Source organism: Podarcis gaigeae (genome assembly GCF_964106915.1).
Source record: "Podarcis gaigeae genome assembly, chromosome: 1".
NCBI lineage: Eukaryota > Metazoa > Chordata > Lepidosauria > Squamata > Lacertidae > Podarcis > Podarcis gaigeae.
In genome coordinates, this window is record NC_139678.1 from 80,999,935 (window position 1) to 81,009,882 (window position 9,948).

Below are 9,948 nucleotides of genomic sequence, written 5' to 3' on the forward strand. Positions count from 1 at the left end.
TTTGTGCTCTTAAACCAGCCTGCTCCAAAGATAAAGATAGGAAGGTTCAAATGATCCTAGGTCAGCTGACACACAGACAATGCCCCCATTCTCTGCACGATGTTTTCCTCTTTCAATCCACAAAACACTGATTTTAGCCTGCAAGGATTGGGCAATGGCATATGTAGGAATGCTGACCTAGGGTGTTTCTTCCCTGCCCCCTGCAGGTGCTGATCTCTATGCCAATGCTATGGCTGTTGGCAACACAGAGATCTTCCAGGTGCTGTTTGATGACACCACAAAGAAGGTCTGCTTCCGTAGCCACAGCGGCGCATATATGTCCTTGGTGAGTGTGCCTGCCACGCGTTACGAGGAACAGCAGTGATCAGGCAGGACCTAACTATGTTTCCTAACTACGGAGGACGGCAGCTCGTAGGTGGTAGAGCACCTGCTTTGCATGCAGAAAGCCCCAAGCTTTTTTCAGCCACAGCCACTCATTCCAGTCTTGTCCCCAACCTCCTTCCGACTATATTCTACAATGGGCAACACTGAGACTAAGGAGGGAGGAAGCTGACAGGCAGTCCCACCCCACGACTGGTTGTGAGAATGTGGGGACTGATCAAGGGCAGATTGAGGATGGTGGGGCAGGGCCCCTTTTGCCCAAGTGGATCAGCCTCCACTGGATACATCTGTGCCCAGATTGTGGTGCACCAACTTAATCTGGAATTATTTTAAATGTGAGCAAGGAGGTGGGTGAGCTGCATCCTCGACACGTGGCTGCGAGCATTCACAAAAATTGTGGCCTGGTTCAAAAAACAAAACAACTTAAGCTTGAAACTTGATGTAGTAGAGGCTTTGCCACCTCAGGTGTTCACCAGCTCTCCCCAGATGAAGAAGATATATCTGCGCCGTGTGTGTATTAATACAGAAAGGCAGGCTGCAAATCAAGAGGATAATAATATAGCAAGCAGGGAACTGATAAAAGGAGGCTTGTTAAATAGCAGTAGATAGCTCTTGGTCCTGGACTTGTTTGTTAATGTTAGTAAGGACTGTCTTAGTCCTTTTCCAAAACATTTTTGTCAACTTTAGTGCAGGTGGGGGGAGTTACTCTATTCTACAAAGCAAAGCAGGGCATTATACACAATCCTCCTTGTGAAAAAGTGGGAAAAAAATATTGTACACTGAGGATGGAGAACCTGTGGCTCTCGAGTTGTTGTACTCAAATGCCTATCGTCCTTGATCATTGGCTGGCAGTTATTACTCCAACATCTTCAGGGCCTCAGGTTTCTCATCCCTGCCACAGATGAAATATGTAAGAGTTCAGTAGGAATGCACAACTTCCTGAACAACCTCTTAACCTCTTAAGAGAAAGCTAACAGCTTAAGCCTGGAGGGCTGGAGACATCTTTTTCAGGTCTGCTATTCACTTACCTGGGAGTAAAACTTACTTATAAGTAGAGTTGAAGGTGATCTTCTGGCTGCATTGTTGTTCATGGTGTGCACATACACTATCTGCTATGGACCATGGTCAGAAATTTTACAGATTTTTGTTGTGCTTCAAAACTTATACTGTCTACATCTAACATACCATTTAGAAATATTAATAGTTTGGCTTCAGTCTGGGCTATGGTTCACATAGTGCAACTTGAAGTGTGAAGTCAACAATAAAGTGGCTTTGAATAAAGCCAAGGTCCACCACCATCCCTATCTTGCTGATGCTAGAAACCCTCCACTTTTGGAGGTAACTACTGCTGGATGTGGGTGGCGCTGTGGGTTAAACCACAGAGCCTAGGACTTGCTGATCAGAAGGTCGGCGGTTCGAATCCCCACGATGGGGTGAGCTCCCGTTGCTCGGTCCCTGCTCCTGCCAACCTAGCAGTTCAAAAGCATGTCAAAGTGCAAGTAGATAAATAGGTACCGTTCCGGCGGGAAGGTAAACGGCGTTTCCGTGCACTGCTCTGGTTCGCCAGAAGCGGCTTAGTCATGCTGGCCACATGACCCGGAAGCTGTACGCCGGCTCCCTTGGCCAATAAAGCGAGATGAGCGCCACAAACCCAGAGTCTGTCATGACTGGACCTAATGGTCAGGGGTCCCTTTACCTTTACTGCTGGACTAACCTCCCTGGTATTGAGATGCTCATGCATTGCTGTACTCTTGTGTTGTATCACCCACCACAATGGGATTCTCAGTCTTGATGCAGCACACAATACCTTCCACTGAAAATATATCAACATGGATCTCAGAACGTAGCTGATAAAGGGACTGCAGCAGGAGGTTTCTATCAGACAAAGTAAGCCGAAAGCACAAAAAGCACTTTCCAACGAATGCATCCTGTCTTTTGCAGGGTCCTAATGACTGTATTAACAGCAACACTAAACAGGACAGGAATGTCTGGTTCGACATCCAGTACCAAGACCAAAAGGTGTGTCTCCGCATAGCAGACAAGCAAGTGTCCATGCGGCCCAATGGACAGCTCCTGGCAATTCCCAAAGCTGCAGGTACAAGTTGGTAGAGAGCTTCTCTTACAAGCACCAGGGCATCAGTGTGGACAGGTGAAGACAGCTAGGGTGGGAAGAGAGACTGCACACTGCCAGCTGCAAATTAGCTTTAGGTAGTTCTAGGGGAAAGGAATGGAAGCGACAGCCTTGCCCTAAGTCCCTAGATAGCCCTCTAGAGGAATAATGTGGGGAAAGTGTATGCACAGAAACCAGGCTGTCCCTGGATATAAAATTGGAACATGGGGAGCCAACCTTAAGCTCATCCCATGAAATGGCTTTTTAGACACCTCAAGGGCTTCTTGTTGGAAACCTGCAACCAAAACTTTCATAATCTTGCTCCTGCAAGATGGAATGAGTTCTGTTTACACTCCCTTCCTTACACTTTGGAGTAGCTAACATCACTACAAATACAGCCTAGATGAAAGAGAAAAAAACACCCTAAGACTCACTAAAACACTGCCCCTCTGTGCATATAATCCTGGCCCCCAGAACTGCATACCAAGTAGGTTGACACTGCTTCTGTAATATGATCTGGGAAGCAGTCAGAGAATGAGTTCCAGTTTGGGGAGAACCACCACCAGAAATAGCTGTGCAGTTGTTGTCCATAGTGGTTACTTGAATGAACTTTGGGGCAAATGCCACTGACAGTAGAAATCGAGATAAAACCCAAGGGAAGAACAGTATTTGAAGTCCAAGCCATTAAAAGCTTTCTGTGCCATAAACAGCACCTTGAATCAAGTCGGAAAGACTAGAGGGAGACATTGTGAATTCTGGGCCCCTGTTACAACACTCAGCCTGGCTTCTCAGTGTGGGGCGATTTCTCCTGATCTTTAGCACTGAGGTTGACTTTCCCTGGGGAGCTGATTCCCTCTTGAGAGCAAAAGGAAGGGTGGCAAAATAGTTCTCTTTGAAAGCCAGGTGCGGCCAATGCAAAAGGTTTCCCTTGTACCTTCAGGGAAGAGTGAAGATTTCCTGCTGGTGCTGGTGAACCGGCCACTGCTTGTCCTGCACAGTGATGCCGGCTACGTGGGTCTGTGTTCTGACATGAGGAAGTTGGAAGGGAACTGCGTCAGCTATGTTGCCAGCAGCCTGTCGCTCACCGAGGAAGGCTACTACAACTTCCAAGTTGGTTAGTATGTTTCCAGGTGGGACTAAGTATATTCCAAGGGGTTGGGGTCTCCTAGTATCTGTGTTGCGAGAGAAACATGACCTACTCGTAAATGGGAGCTGCCATCAAAGGATTTTTATAAAAACAAGCCTAGTTTATACGTAGCCATAAGAGGGAGCCAAAACTTGCTTTCCCAAACCAAAACAATGCAAGAGAGCGCATCATCACTATTTTCCCCCCTTTGCCATTTGTTTTGCTCCATGACCCCTGGACAATAGTTTCCTAGGCCCAATTGAGGATAAACTACTGTTCAGGTTGGATGGCCATCTGTCATGGTTGATTTAGCTGTGATTCCTGTGTTGCAGGGCGTTGGACTAGATGACCCCCAGGGTCCCTTCCAACTCTATTATTCTAGGTGTCGGTCATGTTTTCACTTTATACATGGTTTCTTTCTAAACCATACCTAGTATTGCCATGACAAGCACATCCTAATTACCTGTCATTCTTTTACCTTGTAAAAGTCGGAGAGATCCAAGAGCTGGTCTTGCCACGCCTCTACCTTCCCTGACCCTCACCCTTCCTTCCACTAATTCTGCCACTTGACTTGCAGGCAGCAAGTACTGGGCTCTGGATAACGATGGACAGATCTTGGTAAACAGTGACCGTCCCAGCAATTTCACCATCCAGTTTGCATCCTCCAGCTGCCTGATCATCAAAGCACCCAACAACAAGTTTTTTGTGGCTGAGCAAGGAGGCCGACTATGGGCAGGGGCTTCAGACGCATCTGGAGCAACACTGTTCCATTTCTGAGAGAATCTGACCTTGCTCTTCCCACCAATAAACTTTTTCTGTGTGGGCTTACTTCATGCTTATCTCAACTAATGCCCAATTGGCCCATGTGTTAGACCTCTTGGAAATGACCCTTCCTCCGTAGATCCTCCCTCACACAGGGCATACTTGAACTCTAAATGAAAGCTCTGCTACCTACAGCAGACCCAAGCCAGGACCCTTTCATGTGAATTTCCTTACGCAAAAACTTTCTGTGCCTATGAGGTCCCTTCTGAACTGCCTTCATGCAGCTAGGATGATTTGCAAAGCCTCAGTTATCTTAAAGATGTGTACCTCTCTTCAGCCCAAGAGGGGTCCCCATGCTTCTAGGAGCACTGTTGTTCTCCCAGCGTACCAATGTTTGTCTGAAGCTCCACATAGCTACAGTAGTTTAAAAATAAATATTTATTCCAAGGATGCAGTAGAAAACCAAGTATCACAAATTATCATTACACACCAATAACAACACTGATTTGGGGGGAAGCGGCACAAGGCCTGCTGCCCTTATCCCTACCCCCATTCAGGAGGAGGGCACAGGAGGTAACACAACAATTAGGGAGGATGAGCAAGACTGCCCTCCTGAGTCACTGCACACATGCTAGAGTCTTGAGTTGTTAGAATGTACCACGCTGGGGAATTCAGAGGACACACCAGCTGCAGGCAAAGTCTGATTATTAGGTGGCATTCACTGGCCCATAGTCTTTTGACTTGCGAGAGTCAATTACCCAAGGTACAATGTTGGAATGGATCAATCGCCGCCCTCCAGGAGGATTGCAAGCTTAGTTAGGGTGGGTGGGTTTGTCATCTCATGAAAACTGTTTCCAGACACTGGAGACCCTGCTAATGGTGCTCTACCTGAATGAGCTTGAAATGAGAAGTTGAGCCGCCTTCTTTCAGCTTATTGGGGGAATTGGACCCACACCTCATCTTGTTCCAGCCACAGAAATGGAGGGTTCATGCAGCCTCTCTCCAATCTGAAGAGCACACGGTTCCATACATTGCAGCCCACAAAGGTTCTCAGTAAGAGTCCAAGCTGCAGAAAATAGAGAGCGAAACGTGAGGATCTTAGAAACAGCGACAGCAAATACCTCAGCCTTCTTACCCAATTTACAGTGGAACAGACTGAACACCTATTCCAAGGATGGGGAACCTGCAGCCCTCCAGATGTTGGAATCCAACTCCCACCATGGCCAATAGTCAGTGATGATTGAAGTTGTCTAGCAACATCTGGGGAGCCCATGTTCTATTCCATTGATTCCCCTGTTTGAAGAAATAATCCAACCAACATAAATATATGATAAGCCACCTGTGCAATTTAGCATTACATCATTGAGCCTGAATCAATCAGAAAAAGAACGTCAAACTTGCATGTTCTCCCACAACAGCCAAGGAGGACTTCAGCAGGATTTTATGTTCTCTATTTAATTCTACTTTTAAAGAATCCTAGCTTAGCATTATGTCTGAACTAGGAATCCTGGTTTAAAACTCTGGTAAGTGCCATAATAAATCAACTTCACACTATGGGTTATGAATTTGGCTTCTTAAACTGATCAGAGTTACAGTATACCAATTTCCAGAGAGTATAACAGAAAGGTTTGCATTCAACACAGCGCTAAGAAGAAAAATTTCTCCTTGTGCAATTGAACATTTTCCCCACCTGCATGCCCCTTAAATCTGCTCTGGGAATGGCATAGGGCACAGAAGTCCCACTGTACTAATATTAATCCTTGCACTAATGTGGATACTTGGTTGAATATTGTCCAAGGCTAAGCTAACACATTTATTACAGCTTAAGCTAGTCCATGAAAACTTATGCCATAACTAATTTGATGCTTTTTAATGTGCCACAGGACTTTTGTTGTTTTAAACCAGGATTCTTGGTTCCAACATGATGCTAAGTGGGGATTTAAAAGTGAAAGTAAATCCTTCCAAGTCCTCCCAGCCATAAAGGAAGAGGATATGGGGACTCACACACGAGCCTGAAACTTCACTTAGCACTAAACCCAACATTACCAGTCAGTGTCTTAAAAAACAAAATCTAATCAATGCACATAAAAAAATATTTCCATAAAATACCATAATGGTAGGCAAGTAAAGTACCTGGAGAAGGCAGCCAGAGTGAGAACACCCAGTAACAGCTCCACAGCATAGAAGAGGAGGAGGATAGCATTAAGGATGGCCTCCAGCCGCAGAGCATAAGTCTGCAGCAGCAGATAATAGGCTGCCATCACTGCTGCTGGAAAGGTTAAAGCCAGACTGATAGCAAGTGGCACTTTCCGTTGACAGAGGTTCCCTTTTGAGCCTGCCGTACACAGCAAATATGAAAAAGAAAATGTATAGACCTGTTCAGCATAAAAGCCACAATATTTGGAATCTGAGGGCACAAAATGAATAGTTCTACTTTTCAGGGATCAGTTCTCATTTAACTAAATAAGTTAAAAAATTGTCCAGTAGCACCTTTGAGACCAACTAAGTTTGTTCTGGGTATAAGCTTTTGTGTGCATGCATACTTCTTCAGATACACTGAAAGAGAAGTCACTAGACCTTTATATAGAATGGGAGGTGGGTTGGAGTATTTCTCGGAAGGGTAGTAGGCGATGGGTGATTGGCTCAATGGGCATGGTAAACCTGTTGACGACAGTGAACAATTTTTTAAATTTTTTTAAAAATATTTTTTTTAAAAACAAATTATTTATTTCAACTGCATCAGACCAACACAGCTATCTACCTGAATCAAGAATCATTTAACTGAGAATAAGGAATGGGATTTTGCATTTAACATTTGTACTGTAGTTCATAAGCTAGTCTCAGGTCAGGAAGGACAGTCAGACTGGATGAATGGGATCTCATATTTCCACCCACATAATGTTGTCTTGCCTCCTACCTACTCCCGAATTAGGGAATGTACCACAGAGCCCCTTTTTCAGCCTTTGGGCATCATTTCATTGGAGGCACCTATTCCAGTTCAGCAGAATAATTAGGAAGGCCTGGAATGATGGGAGTGAAGGCACTGTCAGCAATTTACACTCTGCTCAACTACTCTACTCTCAAACACCTTTGCTGTTGGAGAAGCAGAATTTATCAATGAGTGAACCACCACAACAACAATAATAAATTTTATTCATATCCTGCCCATCTGGCTGGGTTTCCCCAGGAGTCATCTTTTCAGGTCAAGTGCCATCAAAGATACTCACAAAATGGCAGGGGAGTGCACTACTCGTAAGAACATTTTTATTGAATACTCACCAAAAAATATCCGGGTCACTTCAATCCCAAGATAGAGAAAAAGCATAATCAGGTCCAAAGCCAAATTGGCAGAGGGGTAGGGCAACAGGAGTCCTAAGTGGGTGCAGAAATGGACACATGCATTAAGAGAACAGCAAAGCAACAAACACTGGGACATGGTTCTGAAAAAGGCTGTGAACTCTCACGCAGCTAGGTGAGAAATAAATAATTACACTATCCACTTTGTTCTTTCACTTTCTTCAGGTGAGAGCCACAAGGTCAACGCGTAAAAAAACCCCTTCTGCAGGCAACCCAAACACATCATCCCTTCAAAGACTCACCTTTATAGACAAATATGAAAATCTCCAGCAGAAAATATGTTGCGTAATACCAGCCATTGAGGAACAGGAGAATCTCCAGAGGGGTGGAGGAGAGCTGGCGATCTAGGGGGTGAAACCAGAACATGATTATCTATGGGGTACACATTTTGTGTTCCACTCTCACCTTCTCTCAAAGAGGAGCAGTACAAACTTTCTTGAGAGACTATATAAGGGTTCATGTACAATTCATCTTGTCCCCCTGCTTTCCAGCAGAATCAGAGCCAATGGCAATTCTGGTTTTCCCAGGACTGCCATTTGTTCCAATCTATCCCAAGGTGGGTTTTCGGAAATGAGCAAGGCAAAGGGTGTGAGTCAAGCAGAAACTGCTGCTAAGAAGCCAAGCAGCAATGAGGTCTCAGTTCTGTTCTAAACTCAGAGGTGAAGATTGTCAAAATGGAAGCCCTGAGATGACAACAGCCATTAGGGGACGCCAATATTCGTACTGGGCTCGACAAGGACAGAAAACACAAGCCCTGTGTGCAGCCACTCTCCATTTCGCCTTTCTTGTATTTGCACTGGACGTTGTAAGCTCAAAATTGCGATGCTGCGGCCTCACCACCTTAGCGTGGAACCTCAGCACATGGTCTAACATACCTCAGGCAAAGGGAAACCAACCAGCAGCAGAGAATAAAAACCCTAACACACCGATCTGAACCCCTTGGAAGGGTCCAAAACCCCGTATTTGGGCAGCTTTATGCTAGGAGAGGGTTGCGAAGGGGCAGCCTCCCGCAGGACGTAGCGCCGAGTCTACCACCCTCCTCTGGCAGGATGGTTTTTTCTGGGGGAGCTCAGCGCGAGAGTGAGCCAAGAGGCCCCGCACCAGGCTCTGGGGACCCGGGGGCCACTCTGCCTCCTTCCCCTTCGCTCCGGCTATTCCTCCCGCCTGGGGAGCGCTTGGCGGGATGCCGTCGGATCCCCGCCGTCGCTGCCGGGCTGCAGCCGGAGCCCGGTTCCCGTCCCTGCTGCTGGGCTCGGGGTGTCCTGGGCGGCGGGCCGGGCGAGCGGGGTGGGAATCAAGAAGAGCCGAGCCTTCCACGGGGATCAGTCGCGGTCACGTGACCTCGCAGCCCCCAGGACCCTAGAACGCTGCCGGGACCCCGACTTACTGCGAGGCGCCATCTTCCATCGCCATGGAAACCGCTACGCAGGAAACCCACTTCCGGCGGAGCTCACGGCACGAAAGCGGGAGAGGGCGGAGTGGCGCGCAGCGTTCGCGGAGGCATAAAGGTCTGGGTTGGTGAGGCGCACGCTCGCTCCCTCGCTCCCAGCACGTTAGACCGAATGGACGCAGAGCAGAGCCGCTCTATCCCTCGACTCTTTGTGCCGGAAGACCCGTTAGAAAGGCAAAAAGCTCCATGCGATACCGGATATCAGAGCCGCGTCTCTTTGGGGCGGAGGCCCAGATTCCGAGCGGGGACGGCGTCGCCTCGTTTCCATGGTAACCCATGAATTCTACCCGCGCTTCCTCCGCGCGAGTTGTGGAGGCAGGAATTAAACACAGGGGCTCCGTTCTCCCGCCTTCTGACAAGGAGCGACACCTATTTCTTTGCTTGTTATGTAACGGCCCCGTTTTTCTTCTGCCCTTTCCTCACACGCACATTTTTATTTTAGATTTTACAAGCTTTTTTTCCCGGGAAGCGGGGACAACATACACACACGCACATCATACAAAGCACCTCGGATTGCTCAGTTCACATGGCCCAAATGGCACTTAGCTCGTATATATCCGAAAATCCACTCCCAAATCCACCACTTACCAAGTTACCCAGCATCACCTCTTGCCCTCGAAAGCTTTTTTATTATTCTGTCAAAGGCCCACAGCGTTCCACCGTTAATGCTACTGTTAGGAGTCCTGCCCCACATTTCAGAGTACAAGATTTCCTAGGTATTGCGCTTTAGGAACAAGCTTCTGTTCCCCCTCCCAGTCTATT

General features: G+C 47.0%; 2 protein-coding genes across 7 annotated transcripts in view; one reads left to right on the forward strand and one right to left on the reverse strand.

Annotated features, from left to right (window-relative positions):
- Positions 1 to 4,445, forward strand: part of LOC310825566 (fascin-like) — an 8,157-nt gene extending 3,712 nt beyond the window's left edge. For both annotated transcript variants that reach the window (XM_083699410.1, XM_083699411.1), the window contains 4 exons: positions 207 to 325; positions 2,323 to 2,476; positions 3,432 to 3,605; positions 4,195 to 4,445. In XM_083699410.1, coding sequence (XP_083555536.1) covers positions 207 to 325; positions 2,323 to 2,476; positions 3,432 to 3,605; positions 4,195 to 4,394 — 647 coding nt within the window. In that variant the 3' untranslated portion in view covers positions 4,395 to 4,445. The remainder of the gene's footprint in view (positions 1 to 206; positions 326 to 2,322; positions 2,477 to 3,431; positions 3,606 to 4,194) is intronic.
- Positions 1 to 9,242, reverse strand: part of TMEM216 (transmembrane protein 216) — a 22,440-nt gene extending 13,198 nt beyond the window's left edge. Inside the window, exons 1-6 of one of the 5 annotated variants that reach the window (XR_014555577.1) lie at positions 9,124 to 9,242; positions 7,979 to 8,080; positions 7,659 to 7,751; positions 6,513 to 6,714; positions 5,268 to 5,445; positions 3,595 to 3,663 (exon numbers count right to left, since the gene is read on the reverse strand). Coding sequence is in view for 2 of the 5 variants with exons in the window: in XM_083700194.1 (XP_083556320.1) it covers positions 5,430 to 5,445; positions 6,513 to 6,714; positions 7,659 to 7,751; positions 7,979 to 8,102 (435 nt within the window). In the remaining 3 variants the exon portion in view is untranslated. Of the gene's footprint in view, positions 1 to 3,594; positions 3,664 to 4,798; positions 5,446 to 6,512; positions 6,715 to 7,658; positions 7,752 to 7,978; positions 8,118 to 9,123 lie in introns of those variants that run through there. The other 4 variants (XR_014555578.1, XM_083700195.1, XR_014555576.1 and 1 more) reach the window with 4 other exon arrangements.
- Positions 9,243 to 9,948: the final 706 nt, after the last annotated feature.